The sequence below is a fragment of the Hydra vulgaris genome, chromosome 09 (genome assembly GCF_038396675.1).
Source record: "Hydra vulgaris chromosome 09, alternate assembly HydraT2T_AEP".
In the NCBI taxonomy this organism is placed as follows: domain Eukaryota; kingdom Metazoa; phylum Cnidaria; class Hydrozoa; order Anthoathecata; family Hydridae; genus Hydra; species Hydra vulgaris.
This window is the reverse complement of record NC_088928.1, coordinates 63,087,955-63,107,500: the sequence shown is the minus strand read 5'-3', so window position 1 is coordinate 63,107,500 and position 19,546 is coordinate 63,087,955. Positions and strand designations below refer to the sequence as shown.

At 30.2% G+C, this 19,546-nt stretch overlaps 1 protein-coding gene across 1 annotated transcript in view; it reads left to right on the top strand.

Annotated features, from left to right (window-relative positions):
- LOC100211005 (CDK-activating kinase assembly factor MAT1) overlaps nt 1–19,060 on the top strand; it is a 30,983-nt gene extending 11,923 nt beyond the window's left edge. The window contains exons 4-8 of the mRNA XM_065806302.1: nt 9,939–10,042; nt 15,511–15,651; nt 18,438–18,545; nt 18,625–18,743; nt 18,834–19,060. Of these exons, the coding sequence (XP_065662374.1) occupies nt 9,939–10,042; nt 15,511–15,651; nt 18,438–18,545; nt 18,625–18,743; nt 18,834–18,945 (584 nt within the window). The 3' untranslated portion in view covers nt 18,946–19,060. The remainder of the gene's footprint in view (nt 1–9,938; nt 10,043–15,510; nt 15,652–18,437; nt 18,546–18,624; nt 18,744–18,833) is intronic.
- Nucleotides 19,061–19,546: the final 486 nt, after the last annotated feature.

Below are 19,546 nucleotides of genomic sequence, written 5' to 3'. Positions count from 1 at the left end.
GATAGTGTAGGGTAAATTCCGTGTCTTATAGTATTGGCTCAATTGTGTTACTCCTGGGTGGCATAGTTTGATATGTAGTTGTTGTAGTGTACTAAGATAGGTATTTATGGCAAGACATCTAAAGAGTGCATCTGCTGCAATATTTTCTGGTCCAGATCTATATGAAATATTGAACTGATATTCAGATAGTTCTAAGCGCCATCCTGTAAGTTTGTTACTTTTTTTTTGGAAATTTGATTTTAAGTGGAGTATTTGGGTAAGGTGTCACTAAAGATGTGGTGGTTAGTTGGTCTTTTAGTTGTTTAACGACAGAGAAAGCTTCTTCTGAAAGAGGGATATTTTTGCTTATTGAATCTCGAGAATTAGTTAAGATGATAGTTAGGTTGAAGCAGTTAGGGATCCATTTAACATAGTATGCAAAGAAGCCTATCAAGCTGTTTAATTGTTCAATGTTAGTTGGAGTAGGATAATTTTGTAAGGCCTGGAACCTTTCTGGATCTGGTTTCAGAGTTCTGTTTTGTGTTAGGTGTCCAAGAAAACAAAGTAATGTTTGAGAAAACTTATACTTTTCATTGTTCATTTTCATTCCAAAATTGTTTGCTGCTATTTTAAATGCTGAGAGATTTTTTTCGTGTTTTATTTGATTAGATCCACATATAATAGCGTCATCTAGATAAAGGTAGGTTTTTTTAGTTTGTATTTTGAGACAAAATCATCCATGATGTGTTGAAAGATGGCTACTGCATTTGTGCATCCAAATGGGAGTTTTTTAATTCATACAACTTTTTATTAGCTTAGAGGGCAGTCAATGAATAATCTTTCTTTTTTAGTGGGATTTGGTGGTAAGTATTTTTTAGGTCTATTTTACTGAATATGCTGTTTATAGCTACCTTATTTAGTAGGTCATCTATTCAAGGACATGAGTAAGAATCCAGAGGAGTATGTATATTTATGGTGTTGGAGAAGTCAATAACTAGACAAGGTTTTTTTGATAGGTTTGTGACAAAGTATTGGGCTCTCCTGGGGCTTTGACTGATGTGAATAACATTGTTTAAAAGCAGAGTAATTTCACTATTAATAAAGTCCATATTCAGATTGTGTCGTTGTGAAGGTGTTGCAATTGGATTGAGTTGGGATGTGGTTTCCTATTATTAAGGTACTGTCATATTGGCCAAAAATTTGTGCGTGTGAATTATCTGCAAGACAGATTGATTTACTGACATTTGTGTTAAAGTTAAGATTGTTCTCAGGCATAAAATTTAGATTGTGGCCATATGTGGGATGTTATCTTGGTTGATGTCATTATTACATTCGTAGTTTGTTGTCGCACCTTTTATAGGTGTTTTATTTGGATATTTTGGTTTTATGCTGTTATTTTGAGTTAGTTTGTTACTTAAGCAGGCAGCTGCCCAGTTTCCTTTACTTCCACAGGTATTGCAAGTTGAGTTACGGGCATTGCATTGAGACCTGTCATGTTGTTGACCCCCTCACCAAATACAAGAATGTTTTGTAGCCACAAAAATAGGACGTTGTTCAGGTAGGGAAAAAGTTTTAGTGTCTTTGATTGCTAGTTCCATAATTGTTGCTGTAAGTAAAAGTTTTTCTAGTGAGTGATTAGGTGATTCTAAAAGGCATTGAAAAATCATCGGAGATAAAAGACCAGCTACAAATGCTACACTAATTAACATTTTATTATGTTCATTTAAGGTTAATGGTTTTATAGTAATTTTTCCATGAATTGGTCGACAGACTCAGATTCAAGTTGTTTTGTTGATCTTAGCTTGTGATGCACCATTATAGGTGTAGTTTTTTTTGAAAATTTATTGTCTAAAATAGTTAGCGCATCTTCAAAGTTCAATTGATTCTCAGTTAGTGGGAAAGATTTAGCACCACATAGAACAAATAAAACATCTAATTTATCTGCATCTAATAATTTAGCTTTTAAGATATATGTTTGTAGCATTCTTTTCTAATATAGATATTCTTCTTCTGAGGGTTTATCTTGAAGAGTTTTTTAGAATATTTTATGATCCATTGCGTTAATAAGATAATATAATAAAATTGTTGTACACCCGATCAAGACTAATACAAGTAATTTAGTAGTAAGGTTTTTATTATATTATCTAAAATATAAAGGAACACAGTATATATAATAACACATTATTGCAATAACACAATATCACAATAACAAAAAAAAAGTTGTGTTAATATATCCAGGTTAAAATATTCATGTCTTGTTATAACAAAACTTTCTTCAGAATACTTTCTGAAGCCAGTTGACAATGACAGTACATGAGAATCAAATAAATTGTTTATTTTAACAGCTGTATATTTAGATGATTTACATACATTATACCCAGCAATATAAGCATCATTATGTATGGTTGAAAATTTTTTAACTATAAGTGTGGATTCATTTTCACAGACAAGTTATGTGGCAGTGGTGTAGTGGTAGAGCGCTCACTTCATAAGCGAGAAGTTCCAAGTTCGATTTCCACCACGTCCCCGGTAGTACCACGCTCAACTTGTTTCTCCACACAGCAGCCTTGTTCGTCAAGGTTCGTGTTTTAGAATTATAGAGTTAAGAGAGGGTTATAACCTCAAGTAGTCTATTCATCTGTAGGGGCCTTCTTGGCCTTGGGGAGGTGAATTACAAACAAAACAAAAAAAGTAGATCTTTCCAAATTGCGATACAATTACAATCTTTCCAAATTTTGGGAGACAAAGTTTGGTCAACCCTAAAACTACAATTAAGTCTGGCATGTATTTTACATCATCTTTGATTGCATAATTTGCACAAAAACACTCTTCATATAGTGTAATTTCACTAAAAACAGACATTGGTAACGGTAAGCAAGCAGACATAATTTCAAGACCAGGACCTACATCTACGTTGAGTATAATTTGACAATAATCAAAATAAATTTGATAATAAGCTAATAATTTGACAATGATCAAAATAAATTTGACAATAATCAAAATTTGACAAATCAAGATGTAATTGTCTTTGCTGACGTCATGTAATACTTTTGCAAACATTTTTAAAGTTGTGCAAAATGTGACATTGCTCCTTTGCATGATTACTCTCAAATCGCATACACCAATAACTTGGTGAAGGTCCCAGTTGTAAAATTTTGGTAGGATAGGGAACAAAAAAATGTTGTTTTAGAATAACAGTATGTCCAGAAAGTATTTCTGTAAACAACTTGTGATGAACGGTAATCATCTCTGTTAAATAAATTAAATGAACCATCAATATTGGAGCAAAGATTATTCCACATATTTCCAATAATAAATGAATTAAATGAAAATACTGGTTATCAGTTTCTACAACATTGCCAAGCAACAAACAAAAAATCTTTCTGAACACCAACTTTGCATTATACCTAACTTTTTGTTTTTAGAAACTTGTTTTTCACGTTTTATTGGCAAAGGCCTGTTTTTTTTCAATCAATGCCAAATTTAAAAGTTTGCAGACGGCCATTGAATTCCTTAACAGTCAACAGATAATCAATTAGTAATAAGTGATGAATAACTATTTTTAATTCATACTGTAAACAAACCTCAAGTATTGCATTGAATGTAAGTATGCATTGAATCTAGGCAAATGTTATCAGGAACAGAAAAATACTTGACAAGGGATTTTGTTTATATACACCAGACAATTTAAAATATTCAGTATCACCAAAAAGTACTTGACAATCAGCAATATGACATTCTTTAGTTCTTAAGTCTAGATCGTCTTCATAAAAAGTGTTGTATTTGTTCTTTTGTTGTATAGCAGTTAATTGCAGCTCTTATTAGCATTAACATTTGAACTAAATCCAAAAATATGGTGCAATACAAGGTTGTCTCCAGACCACATAACTACTGCACCAAATATACTAACGTAATTTCTTTTTATATACAATTTTGTGAGCTTTAGTTTTTGAACCTAAAAGAGTTTACTATTTCAAAATCATCACAGTATATTTGAAGCTGAAGAACATTTGGATGTTTTTGATATAAAGGGAGATTCTTATATTGTTCTGCATCACTATAACACGTTTATTTAATGTTACTATCTATTTTATCAACGGTGTACTTTGAAAGCAGCATAGAAATGGTTTCTAGCATAGGAATATATTGCATATTTTTATTTACATAATTTATATTTTTAATAAGCTTTATGATGCATCTCAGATCTGAACCCATTGGTTATTTCAATAGGTGCAACCATTCCTTTTTGTTGTAAGTATTTTCTTAGCAAGTAACGAGATGTAATTAAACTACATTTTACATACTCATTCAATGTCATTTAGAACATCATTTACTCTGCTAGCGTTAGTTTCATTATCGAGTATTGTTTTTTGTACTCTTTCAATTACTGTGGATAAAATATTTTGAATACTTTTTTCCTGCATACTGAATTACAACTTCACTTGTTTTACGACATCTAAGAGTCATTAAAACATCTAAAATCATTTCTTTTTTATTTTCCACATATAATGCCCTTGAAAAAATATTACTACTGTTATCTTTATCAATATGTGCTGCTGTATAAATACCTTGCTGATCTATTAGCTCATCATTGCTTTCCACAGGATAAATGTTTATACTTTCATATTCCATATACGGACCACTTGGATGCTTTCTATATAAATGATTTTTAAGGGCATGGACACAGTCATATGTTCTGCAACAACCACCTTGTCTGCAAGGAATTTTACAATTTTGTGTAATAGAAATACCTTGGCGATAACGAAAATGTTTTAAAAGATCTCTTACAGTCTTTTATGATTCTGAGATTGACTCACAAAATACAGAAAAGTAACCCATTGTTTATACAATCGTATCAAGATGTATATATTAATAAAAATGTTACAAGTAAAAAATGCAAACAAAAAACTTAAAAATATACACAATTTTCAAGTTATTCAAAATTTTAATTTAAAATAGCTACTTTTTAAAACTTCAATTTTTTTTAGTTTTAATGCATGTGTTTTTTGAAAAATTTTTAGCGCATATCTTGTGTCAGCAAAAAAGTAGAATTTGCATTCAACACATCCACTTTAGAACGATGTTAATAAATTTTAACATTAACTTGTGTTAAATGAAAGCAACAAAAGAATAAGTGTTGGTTTTAGACACAAGGTTTTTTACAGTGTAACTGCATTAAGATTTCCTAAAAATAATGAAGAAAAGTGAAAGAAAGTTTAAATATAATGGTTTAAGTGTAATAAGTCTGTACATTTATATAAAACTTTGTTTTATGTGTTTAAAAATATGAATTTATAAATAATTTATATTAGTAACATTAAATAATATATATTAGTTAAACTAAATTTATATTAATGAAGTTTAATATTTTATATTGGTAAAATGATCAATTTTTACAACTATTTTTGTTTGTGCACAGAATCAATGCAAGCTTTTTTTCCAAACTAATTCCAACAAAGTTGCAAATAATAATAAATAGTTGCAATGCAAAGCAAGCAACTACTATTTAAGTTAGGAGTTGCAAGAGAACAAAGAATAACGTTTATTAAAATACAAAAGATTTATTGAGAAGTATTGTTAAAGAGAAAGAAACTGAAGACTTTAAAAACTAACAAAGAAAATGAAGACTTTAAAAACTAACTAAAAATTTTTGCAAATCAAGTTATTAATGCCACCAACACTGAGGTCTGAAGATAAAATGGCTAAATTCAAATTATTCTTACAAAAAGCAAGTAAGTCTGAAGAGTTGCCACAGAGTTTCAGAAACCTTACTACCACCTGACCTCAGAACCATTATATTGAGTTTTAAAGTTGTACCCTCTTTTGGAGATAACAGTAAAAGTTCCATAGCAACTATCATGGAGATATATGCAAAATGCCATCAGTAGAGTAATTGTCTTTGCAGGAAATGATGTAACATAGTGTACTTACTTGCCAGCCTAATATAGGAAGAAGGAGTGTTAGGCTACTTAATAAATTTTTTCTGCCTTTTTTGACATGGTTGGTATATGTTTGAGAGAGTTGCATATAAAGTTCTTTGATTATAGCAGGTTTGAATGTAATACTAAAAAAAAGAGTTGCCTCTTCCACTGTAGTAGGTTTGAATGTAATAAACTAAAAAAATAAAATGTTATTTAATTTTGAATTAATTTAATGTAAAAGTTAATAAAACTAAATTTGTTAATTTTAAAATAATAGTTTATTGTAATATATCATATATTAATATGTTGATTTTTATATATACATATTATTTATGTTATATATATTTATATATGTATAAAATATATCAATGAGTTAATTTATATATATATATATTTATATATATATATATATATATATATATATATATATATATATATATATTTATATATATATATATATATATATATATATTATATATATATATATATATATATATATATATATATATATATATATATATATATATATATATATATATAGGGTGCATCCAACGCCCCATACATTCAAAAATTGATCTGTCCCTATTCTTAAAACTTTCTATTGGTTCTCACAAGACACCCTGTTAAATTTTTTCAAAATTGAATGAGATTTAGGGGGGCCACCTCAAGTCTGAAACTTGCAACAAGACCCTAAACAGAAGGAAAAAAAGTTTTTCAAAAGTATGTCATGTTGGGTCTCAAAAGAAGCGAAACTTTATAAAAATTTCAAAAATAGTTATCATTTTTATGTTAAAAATACCTTGAAAAATTTTTTTGACAAAAACATGAAAAAAAAGGTTTTTTTTAATTTTTTGTTAAAAAATAATAATTTTTATGCAATAAAACTTAGAATAATAATTCTTGTGTAAAATTTTGTTATTTTTGAAATTTTTATAAATTTTTGCTTCTTTTGAGACCCAACATGTCATACTTTTGAAAAACTTTTTTTCCTTCTGTTTAGGGTCTTGTTGCAAGTTTCAGACTTGAGGTGGCCCCCCTTAATCTCATTCAATTTTGAAAAAATTTAACAGGGTGTCTTGTGAGAACCAATAGAAAGTTTTAAGAATAGGGACAGATCAATTTTTGAATGTATGGGGCGTTGGATGCACCCTAATATATATATATATATATATATATATATAAATATATATATATATATATCATTTATGTTATATATATTTTTATATATAATATATATTAATGAGTAGTGATATATATATATATATATATATATATATATATATATATATATATATATATATATATATATATATATATATCACCGCAATTTTTTTTTATTACTTAATAGACTGCCTGCCCCAACCAAACCCTCAGTCGATGAAGCAGCTCTCCCTTGGGAGTCAGGCTATAAGGTAGTCGATGTAGCAATACTCCGTTGCTAGTTAGGCTATTTGTCAGTCAATGTAGCAGCACTCGGTTGCGAGTCAGGCTATTTGTCAGTCGATATAGCAGCACTTTGTTCCGAGTCAGGCTTTAAGATAGTCGATGTAACAACACTCCGTGTATGATTTACAAAAAATAAAAATAAAAACATTTTATAAAAAAAAATAAGAATAAAAACATTGTTTTAAAAACATTCAGAATGTTTTAAAAACATTCTGGTCAATTAAATTTGCGTTATTGCAGTTTTTTTAAAAATTGTTTAATTTGTAATTAATTTAACGATTTTAACTTTCTGACAACATGCAAATGTTGGACGAAAGTCAAAAGTAATTAAAAGTGATGTATTTGTTTGCATAAGAATCTTTTTTTTCTTTCCGTACTCCTAAATACTACAATCTATCTATATATATATATATATATATATATATATATATATATATATATATATATATATATATATATATATATATATATATATATATATATATATATATATATATATATATATATATATATATAGATCTATAGTTTGTTGGCTTTAGAAAGAGCGGAAGGAAAAAAGTGATTCTTACGCCAACACATACGTCACTTTTAATTACTTTTGACTTTCGTCCAACATTTCCGTGTTGGACGAAAGTCAAAACCATTAATTTAATTACAAATTAATTGTTATATAAAAAAACCACTAAAACGCAAATTTAATTGACCAGAATGTTTTTAAAAACATTCTGAATGTTTTTAAAAATATAAACAATGTTTTTATTTTTATTTTTTTTAATAAAATGTTTTTATTTTTATTTTTTTTAATAAAATGTTTTTATTTTTATTTTTTTTAATAAAATGTTTTTATTTTTATTTTTTTTACTGTAAATCATGCGCGGAGTGTTGCTACATCGACTATCTTATAGCCTGACTCGCAAGGGAGTGTTGCTACATCGACTATCTTATAGCCTGACTCGCAAGGGAGTGCTGCTACATCGACTGACAAATAGCCTGACTCGCAAGGGAGTGCTGCTACATCGACTGACAAATAGCCTGACCCGCAAGGGAGTGCTGCTACATCGACTGAGGGTTTGGTTGGGGCAGGCAGTCTATCATTATTAAAAAAAAAAATTCCGGTCTTGCATTTTAATTTTTACTTTTTGTCAACAAAATATGGAAAAAACTTTCGGACAACATCTAAGGGTTCTATATATATATATATATATATATATATATATATATATATATATATATATATATATATATATATATATATATATATATATATATATATATATAGAACCCTTATTGTTCCATATTTTGTGTTCTATATATATATATATATATAGAACACAAAATATGGAACAATGACAAACTTTTTAATGTCATACTTCATAAAAAACTCTTAATATCTACTATGTCCTCTTTTGCCTTAATCACAGCCGATGTTCGCCGGGGAATAGATTCATACAAGTTAGTTATAAAATCCTAGGGTATGTTGTGCCATTCTCTTTGAAGTACTTCAAAACATTCTTCAGCATTTCGGGTAGCATGTTCAACCTTTTTTCTGTCCAGGTAATCCCAAATATGCTCAACTATATTCAAATCTGGACTCTGGGGAGGCCAGGTCATTAATTTAAGTACTCCTTCATCTGCCATTTCGATTAAATAATTTTTTGCCGCTCGGGAACTATGGTTTGGGTCATTGTCCTGCTGCAGAATAAAATTATGACCTATTAGTCTCATTCCAGATGATACAGCATGGTGCCTTATGATATCCACTTAACATTCCTGGGTGAGTACCCCCCCCCCTATTTTGATCAAATCACCTACCCCAGCTAAAGATAAACAGCCCCAAACTTGTAAAGAGTCAGCTCCGTGTTTAATAGTAGGGTTTAAACACTCAGGCTGATAGGCTTCTCCAATTCTTCTTCAAACGTATTGGCGTCTTTTCGTTCCAAAAATTTCGATTTTGGACTCATCGGTGTACAGAAACCGATTAAACATTTCCTGGGCTCAATCTTTGTATTGTTTTGTATATTTAAGTTGTTTTGCTTTATTGCCACACCGTAATAATGGTTTTCGAATTGCAACACACCCTCTTAAATCTAATTTGAGTAGGTGTCGTTGAATACAAGAAGAGCTGACATTTTCCCCAGTTGCTGTGTTAATGTCTTTTGCCAACTTGGTTGATGCTTTTTTTTCTATTTATTAAAAAAGGGTTTTTAAATATTTATTGTCATCTTTTGTTAGCTTAGGAGGTCTACCACTTTTCTTTCTATCTTTAAGGGAGCCAGTTTCAATAAACTTTTTAATGATTTTTGTAACAGCAGTCTTCGAATATCCTTTTTTTTAATGTAGTTATTATGACACGTTGTTTTAATAAATAAACAAAACAAATCCCTTATGTTCCCTCATCAATTTTGTTTATTTATTCAAAATAATATATTCTTTCAACTTCTTTTATATATTTTTAACCTTAAGTATGCTTCAAAAAAATTACATAGAAAAAAAATTGTAAAAATGTCTAATTATACAAGTGGTCTAAAACATAGTATTCACAGTACTGTATATATAATATATTAATAAGATTTTTAAATTTCTTGCTTTTAGTCTTTAATATTGTTAACAAAATCAGTGTAGAGGAAACGAAGAAAAAAATTGAGTTGTACAAAAAAGAAAATGAAAGATTAATAAAGAAGAACCAATCAAAACTTGTAGGTCATTTATTCCTTTTGAATTTTTTTGTTTTAAAATTGTTTTTAGTGTTACTTTGTTATTGTTCCGTTGTTTTGTGTATTAGTAATATTGTTCTTTGCAGTTGGTGATGTTTTTAATAATTTTTTGCAACAAAATGAATGTTTTAATGAGTTTCTTTCTGCAAGCAACAGGTTCATCATTAAGTTTTACTAAATTAAAACCCTGAGGTCTTGATTTGCCAACCAAAAAAGCTAAGGTAAAGCATCCCTGATAAAATGTTATTTGCTATCTTGACTCACCAAATATATTTTTGAAATTATTTTTTAAAACAGGAGTCAAAAATTGCATTTGTAGCATCAATTAGAGTTACTAAGAATTAATAAAGAATGTTAAAGAAATTTGTTGACAGAAGACTATAGAAAAAAAAAACTATAAATCATCAGGTTCTAAATATAAATAAAAACAAAGTTATACATATCAATTATCAAAAAACATTAAACCTGGAGAAAGTTATGCTATGTCAACATGTTTTCATTACAAAATTTGTGAGAAAAAAATGACTGTGTCTAGCTACGTTTACAATGTATTTTTGCACTTTGCCTAAAAAGTTAGTTATAGTAATATCATATTATAGTTAATTATGGAGGTTAAAGCCATAATATGCAGTTGGTTATAGAGGGTGAATCCATAATATGTGGTTATTGTGGAAGGTAAACCCTTAAGATATAGTAAGTAGAGTATGTTATATAGAGCCAAAACATAGTTAATAGGACTAATTTTACACTCAATAGAAATATTACTTAACAGAAAAATGATGTTAACTAAAAGGCTTTCAACTAAAATTAAAATATTTTAAATTAAAAGAATGGTGCCGTTAGTTGGTAATCACTGTTATAGATTCAAGATATATCATTGAGAGATTAGGAATGTGGGCAGTAGCAAGTAAATTACAACATTTTTTAGGCCCAAAAAATATGTTACTAAAAATTGTGTCAATATCTGAGTCAGTTTAAGTAATAAGTTTAGAGTATAGAGATTAGTTTAATTTTATGATTTATCACCATACTACCATCAACTTTTATTTGGTTTGAACAATAAATCTTTTGAATTATTTGAAGAGTTTATTGCTGAAAAATATCTTGCAAACACTTATCACACGTCAAGTTTCACCTCCCAAGGCCGAGAGGTGGCCCTCTTGGCATCTTTCATGAAGATTTTAATGAATTGTAACTGATATGTTATGAATTGCAACTAATATGTTCATGATATATTCTGATAGGTTCATGCGATGATAAAATGATTGCTATATTTTCTTTTTTTTTTAAATCAGTGATTTTACTGGGTACATACTCTATGGATGCCCCCTAACCTAGTTGGACCTGGTCACAAAGCACAGTTGATATGAGAGAGATTAAAAAAGCCAGATTTTTTTTTTTTACATCTTCGCTTCCAACAAGGCTGCAAGCAGCCACTAATTAAAGTTCGAAGTTACTGAAAGAGAAAAGATGAAGATTGTAGAGCAATATAACGATTGACAAACGACTTGAAAGATTGCAAATTATATAAGTCAGGAAAGCAAGATGAAGGAAACAAATTCCAAAGAGCTGATGTTTAAAGAAAAAAACTAGACGAATAAGCCTTTTTAGAGCACTTAGGAACAGTGTTGTCCATCAAGGACAACTTTTATGCTACGGTTGGAAAGGAAAGATTCAATGATCTTAAAGGTAATGCCGGATACACCATAAGAAGAAAGCTTATGGAGAAGACCAGCATGCCAAACTTTATCAAACGCTTTTGAAATGTCAAGAGCGGTGGCCTTAACCTCTCCACCTTCATCTAATGCACAATAAAACCTGTCAGTTATTACTGTTAGCAAATCAGCTGTAGAACGAGAAGATCGAAATCCATATTGATGGTCAGAAAGTAAGTTATTAGATTCAAGATGAGAAATTAAGTGTTTGTTAATTAAAGATTCAAAAACCTTGCTTATGATAGGAAGAAGACTTATGAGACGGTAGTTAGACGAATCAGATCACTCTCCAGAATTTTTGAAGTTAGGGATAACAGATGCCGCTTTCAGCAGGCTGGAAAACAAGACTCTGATAAGCACTTGTTGAATAGTTTTGAGAGTATAGACAACTGCTCCGGAGAACACTTCTGCAAGAAAATAACAGGTATGTTGTCCGGGCAACAAGCTGTAGAAGAGTCTAAGCAGGAAATCACTTTAGATACAGATGCTGGAGTGATATAAATTTCAAGCAATGGATCAACCTGTTTGTTGGCAATATCAGGTAGAACGCAACTAGTGGAATCAAGAGATGATACTGATGAAAAGTTTTTATCAAACAATTTAGCTTTGTCTTTAGGTGAGGTGACAAAGTCTGAACCATACAAGAGAGGTGGAATTATAGATTTACCCTTATTATTGATATTATTAAAGATTCTCCAGAAGTCACGAGAGCCTAATTTTTTAGATGAAATACGAGATTTCATGACCTGAGAATAGCAGGCTTTGGCGTTAGACAAAACCTTTTTACAATTGTTTCTAGCAGTAATAAACAGACTTCTGTTTTCTGGAGAATTGTTTTGCTGATAAATATGGAAGTAACGGTTTGGATTGGCAATCGTAGCAGCACAGTGTGAAGAAAACCATGGAGGAGAGTGAGGCTTGACCTGGAATCGTCGAGAAGGAATAAAAGATTCCATGCCAGCCTGCATCCACGAAGTTATGTAAGAAGCACATTTGTCGACAGGAAGACGAAAGATTTCTACCCAAGGGCCATCACGAAGAAAATCACGGAAAGAATCCCAGTCAGCTTTACTGTAGTTGTAAGAGGTTCGATAATAGGGGGATTCAGGTGATGAAGAAGAATGAGATATTAGTTTTAAAGAGATCAAACTGTGATCAGAAGTACCTAAGGGTGAATGTGGAGAAACTGAGCACTGACTAGGATCAGAAACAAGACATAAGTCAAGTAGAGAAGGTAAATGATTAGGGTTGTCAGGAAAGCGAGTTGGAAAGTTGACTATTTGAGTTAGGGATTGAGAAAGGCAAAAGTTGTGGGCTTTAATGCCTGCAGAGTCACTGACACTAGAGCCAAGCCATTCAGAGTGGTGAGCATTAAAGTCACCGACAACAACTATATTAGCTGATGGATAAAGAGAAAGGGCTTGGTCAATATGATCAGAAATAACATCAAAAAGAGTGCAGTCTTGAGATGAAGGAGAGCGATATAGAACAAAGAGAAAGGCAATAGAGTGAAGTGGTGCTAAACGAAAGCACATGAAAGAATAGTCTGTGGATTCAAACCTAGTTTCACAACAATTGGGTGAATTCTTACGAATGTAAATTTCGAGGCCAAGCATGTGACTATTGCAGTCTTAACGAATTAGAGGAAGATAACCATCAACACTAAGATCACAAGATGAAACAGCCGAACTCAAATTAGTCTCACAAAGAGCAAGTAGGTCTGGTGAACTTTGCAAGAAATAAGACTCAATAGAAGAAAAGTTACTTCGAAGACCACGAATATTAGTGAATGATAGGTTTAGAGAACTTAGTGACGATGATGGTTTTTTGTGTTTTATAGTTTTTGGTACTTTATTCATTTTTAAATTAGATTGAAGAACTTGACTCAAAGCATAGATAGTACTCAGAACACTGTTTAATAGCCCAAGCAATTGCCTCATTATTACTAATAAACCCTAAGCCGTAACAAAGGGCTCCAAATGTGGCCTTTGCAATGCACACCAAAAGTACAAACAGGGACACCACCCATGCGCAACATGGCACTGTTAATACTTTGATATTTTTCAGCTGTTGATAGAATCAGCCTCTCTGAGAGCTACCACAGAGTTCGGGAAACCTGACTACCAGCCAGCCTCAGAACCATTAAACTGAGTTTTAGAGCTGTACCCTCATCAGGAGATAATAGAATGAGTTGCCTAATCATAAAAACAGAGACACAAGCAAAACCCATGCATTGAGTTAAGAAGATCCAGCATTCAACATCCTTCACTGGAAGCAATGTATTAAAAATACATCTGTGCCAGCTTAATAGATTAAGGAAGGGGTGCGAGGCTGGTCAACAGATAAAGACTAGGTAGGCCTCCTAGGTAAAGACTTTAGGGGTAAACAGAATCTGTTTACCCCTAAAGTCTTTACCTAGGAGGCCTTCTACAAGACAGTAGGCGGATGCATTTAACATCTGCCTAAGATGAGTATTTTTATAGAGACACCATCTCTAGCCTTTACTCAACCAAGAGCCCCAAGGCAGAGGGTGTTTTAAGTGGGAGTTGGCATCTCCTAGCCTTTGCCTAAAAAGGTGTATCCTACAAGGCAGCAGGAAATGAAGCAGATTGTACTGGGTTACATGTTACCAGTAGCAGGATAACCTGATCTGACTGTATGGCTGTGATTATCTGACTGTGATGGCTGAAATTGATTTTTAAAGTTTATATAAAAACTTAAAAGCTTTCACTGTGTTTACTTTTTCAGAGCACATAGGGGTTGTTTTTTTTTTTTTTTTTTCAATTTTTTACATTGTTTTTTTAACCCTATAATTGTAAAACATGTACATTGATAAACAAGATCACTGTGCAAAGAGACAAAATATAGAATTTGTAGGTATTTTAATGAGTTTCTTAATTCAGGGTTCATGGCACTCAGGGAAAACCTGGAAAACCAGGAAAAAGTTTTTAAATTCTGAAAAATCAGGGAATACCTGGAAAATTCAGGGAACTTTTTTTGAAAATCTTTAAAATCAGGGAAAACTCAGGGAATGTTTTTTAGTTTTATATAAGATTACATGATAGATACAAGTTGTTATTTTTGAAAATATATTTTTTATATTTATTGGACTTTTATGGTTTCGTTTCCTTATTAAACTACTTTTTATTACTTAAAAACCTTCCTTTAACAGATTGCTATCTATTAATTAAGAAGAAGTATTTAACTCCTTAAAAAATTCTAATAAAATTATTAGGTGAACATGGATTCAGTTGTGAAAGTATTATATCCTTCAACATTAACAAGGAACATTATATACTTTTCACCACCCAAACTCAGGGAAAAAGTACTTTAAATGAAAATGGGTGAAAACCAGGGAATACTCAGGGATAACTCAAGGAAAATGGATTTCTAAAACTGCCATGAACCCTGTAATTTGTTTACTGCAAACAACTATCCCAAACTGCGATAGTGTTTTTGCAGTATGTATGCCACAGTATTGTAACTCGCAATACTATGGACATTCCTATATTAATGAATGACAACTCTAAAGAGCAAGAAAGCGGTTGACTATTTTTGTTTTCTAGTAACTCCTAACTTAATAGTGGTTGCTTGCAGCCTTGTCGGGAATTAATTAGTTATATAAAAAAATTTGTCTGGTTTAACTTTAATATTAAAGGAAATAGTCCAGTTTGACTAAAATATCAAGGTAAATTTGTTTTTATGAATTTTGATAATATCATTTTTCTATCATAGAACCAGGAGGAGGCAATGTATTTGGCTATTCTTCAAAATGAAAAAGAAGATTATGCAAATAAAAGAAAAAAAATTATTCAAGAAGAATTAGACACAGAGAAAAGAAAATGTAAAGAAAAAGAAAATTTGATTAATGACTTGGTAAGTTTTTTTGTTTTTTTTTTATTGTTGCTACGGAATCCGTTGATGTATAAAAGTATTTACTAAGATCAAAACTGATTTGTAAAATTATCTAAAATATGTAGCAGTAAAGATGCATGGCATGCTGGTAGATGACAACCTGCTGAAAAGTAACTTATTGAGCTGGGTTTAAAAATATTAGGTTAAGGGCAGGTCTACCGACCCAAATAAATTTTTTATTAATTTTCAATAAAAATTCTCTTTAAATTTAAAGTGTGTACTATCTTAATGTTGTCTTGATGTTGTTTTTTTTTGACAGTTTTGTCAGACAAAATCTAAATCAAAACAAATTTAGCAAGGCAGTTTTAGTAAGGCAAGTTTATCTGATGGTTTGTGCTGGCCATCAACATTTACATAAACATTTTTTAAAAAACTAAATTATGGAAAAATTAAAATGATTCTTATAGTTGTTTTAATTAACTCAGTGTTTTGTTCTTGTTCAGTTTGTTGCACTCATTTTAATTTGCTTTTGTTTTTTGCTCTCCCATAGTTTCAAGAATTTTTTTTCCCCAAATATGTTTCTTTACTCCCTTAGTTTTTCAGTTTATGTTTGGTTTCATTTCAATGTTTCGAATGTCAATTTTATAAGGTTTTACCCTTACTGTGAAGAATGTTCACAATTTCAAAAGTTCAAAATTTTCACCTACTTATTTGAAAGCGAGAAATAAGATTTAGTAAGTGATGGTTAAGATTTTAAATATTGTTTAAAGAAGATTTTTCAGCAGAGATGCATTGTCCAAGAAAGCACTCCAGATTTGAAAGTCACAAAAAGATAGTTTCTTCCTGGTTTTTGGTATCCATGAGTTCCAAAAATGTAATGAAGTTTGTAGACTACTTATAGGGAAAAAGTTTAGAATTTTAGGTTAGAGGAACAATTAACTTTCGAAATTCCACGTTTAATAACAATAAGTTTCAAGTTTTTTTTATTTATTATAATGTTATTGCTGTCCCCAAGGCTGTGAGGGCCATTGCAGTCAACACAAATTTTGATAAACAAGGCCGCTACGTGGAGAAACAAGTTTAGCGCGTTACTGCCTAGGATGTGGTGGGGATTGAACTCAAAACTTCTCGTTTACCACTACCGCATATCAGTCATTAAACCTTGTAAATCGTTTTCTTATTGCAGATCGTAAGTCACCCAAGTTTTAAAGTCTGAGTCCTTTTGTTATTCGGCATCCCTGCTTATCAGTTATCGACACTATAAGACACCTCTTTTTAAATATAATTATATCTATCATATTTTATAATCTATATATATTTTTTTAATTGATAAGTTTTTTAAAAAACAAAATTTTGAAACTGAAACTTCAATGGAATTCTGCAATTAATATTTTCAAGTTTAATCTAGGTTGTTGATAAACCAAATTTCAAATTCGGCATCGAAGTCAAAACTGAAGTCAATTTTGCTTTTTTATACAAGAACTGATTTTAACAGCTTCTTTAATATCAGTTCTTAGCTACGACTCATTTAAACTCTGATTGATAGGATTTGGTTTAAAATCAACAGTTCAAACTCTTCAAAAAATAGCTTTCCAACTTGAACTTAATTGACAAAGCCATAAAACTTACACTTAACAATCTTATCTGTTATAAAGAAAAAATGTCACTTTTAAAACCTTCTGAAAGTTTAAATTTCCTTATATTGGATGAATTCTTAATTCTTTTAATATCAATGAAATTAATATTTAAAAATATTGTAAAGATAGCTTTAAAGACTTACACTTTACACCTTTCAAATTTATTAGTATGCTTTCATCAAACGGCCTCTTACTCAACAATTTAAAATCCTTTGTTGTATGTCCCCGCTGTTATGCTGTAAACATTAGTGAAACCACAATATATTACACAAATTCTACTAATCTTTATTTTTTTTTTTTTTTTTTTGATTATAGTGTTTTATATAGTTTTCTCTACCGATGAGCTCAAAATTAAGGAAGATATCCACATTGAGATGGAAAAACTTTCACTTAGTAACCACAGTTTCACTTAGTAACCATAGTTTCACAGTTTAAAACGTTATCTTAATTTTACTATAATTTATTATAACAATTTTGTTTTATTCAACGTTACTATAACAATTTTAATTTTTTTTTTACCCTGTAGGAGTAGTTTAAAGATTTTCATTTAAGTTTTTAAATATTTTATGTGTTTTTTATTTTTTTACAGAAAAATGAATTAAAAAATAAATTCAATCATGAAGAGATCAGAAAATGTGTGTATGAATTCTATTTAGATTACAGAAATGTTGTTAAAAAATTTACTTATGACCACTTTAGAATTGAGAATATATCTAAAAGTATATAAAACGTAACCCTGCCAACTTGCCAAAATTGCGTTCTATCAAAAATATTTGGAGTATTTTAAACAGCATCTACAAAATTATTTGGCATGTAGAAAGTCTTAAACAATTAGGTTCTAGGATCAAGTATCGTCTCACTAAGATGGATAATAGTTGATATCTACTATAGCATATTTACGTGAGCTTATGCTCATTTGTTTTGCTTATCTATACGGCTTTTTTTAGGAAAAGAAAAAGAGTAATGATGAAAAGATCGCTGCCCCATCCCAAATTCTCAGTAGATGTAGCAGCACTCCACTGCGAGTTAGGCTATTTGTCAGTCGATGTATGTACTGAAGCCCCCGGCAGCAGGCTATTTCAGTATGACGTCTCACTACTCACCTAAATCAGCAGTATAAGATATATGTTTATATATGTAATATTTATGTACAAAATGGTTGTTTTTTAGATTTATGCTAATGCACCTGCTGAAGAGGTAATTGCACGGCATGTAAACGTCAAACGTCGTAAAGAGGAGGAAGAGGCTAAAAAATCATTTTTTTTCTCCGAAAAAAAGGTAACGCATTTTACTTTTTTTTTTAAATAAAAAGAAGAAATATTTAAACGAATAACGAGTTCTTTCATTTGTTTATTAGAAAAATTTAAAACTAGTGAGTCAACCTATAATAGAAGCTCCATTATTTGAATATAAGGCTCCAATTATTGAGTGGTTTGGACCTACTCCTCCAGACGAAACTGATATTATCAAAATTGGGTAAGATACTTCTAGAAAGTGCTTTCTTATTCAAAGATTGCCTAAGTTTGAAATTTAAATAAGGTACTTTATTTTTAATCTTTAATTTAGGTATTTAAAACATATTCGGTCTGCGCAACCTGCTGAAAGAGCTGGTGGCTACACCGAATCGATTGCTTGCAGACGAGCATTGCAAGAAGCATTTGATTCTCTTTTCATATAATAGCGAGTTTCATAATAATCTAAAATAATTTTATTGAGTTTACAAAACCTACAGTTATTTCAATAAAATGTATTTTTTATTGATTTAGTTAATCGATAAGTTAGTAGTTTTAGTATATCTTCTTTTTTAATGGACAATTCAAAACCAGGATACTTAGGCTTGTCTCTTGAAGTTAGTAAAATTGTTTTTATACAACATACTTATAGATGATTTGTTTTAGTCTTGACCCAAACCCTTATTAGATTTCAATCAATGTGTCTTCCCTTACCTTTTTCTCATTACTCTAATAAAAAAGTAAAAATGTATACACAAAATAAATAAAATGAAATTACTTGGTATCAAAAAAAAATTCATTCTGGCAAAGTAAATTTAAAACATTTCTGAACAAATTTATTTACTGTTAATTAAAACCTATTTGAAAGTATTAGTACATAAAACAAAGTTCAAGAATCTGTTATATAATATAAAGATATAAGACAATTTTGATGTTCTTGTATAATATTTTAAAAAGTTTCTTGATAAATGTGGCTATTGTATATTTAAAGGAGATATTTACTGACGTAATTGTATTTCAGTAAGGGTGTATAGCTTATATTTTTTT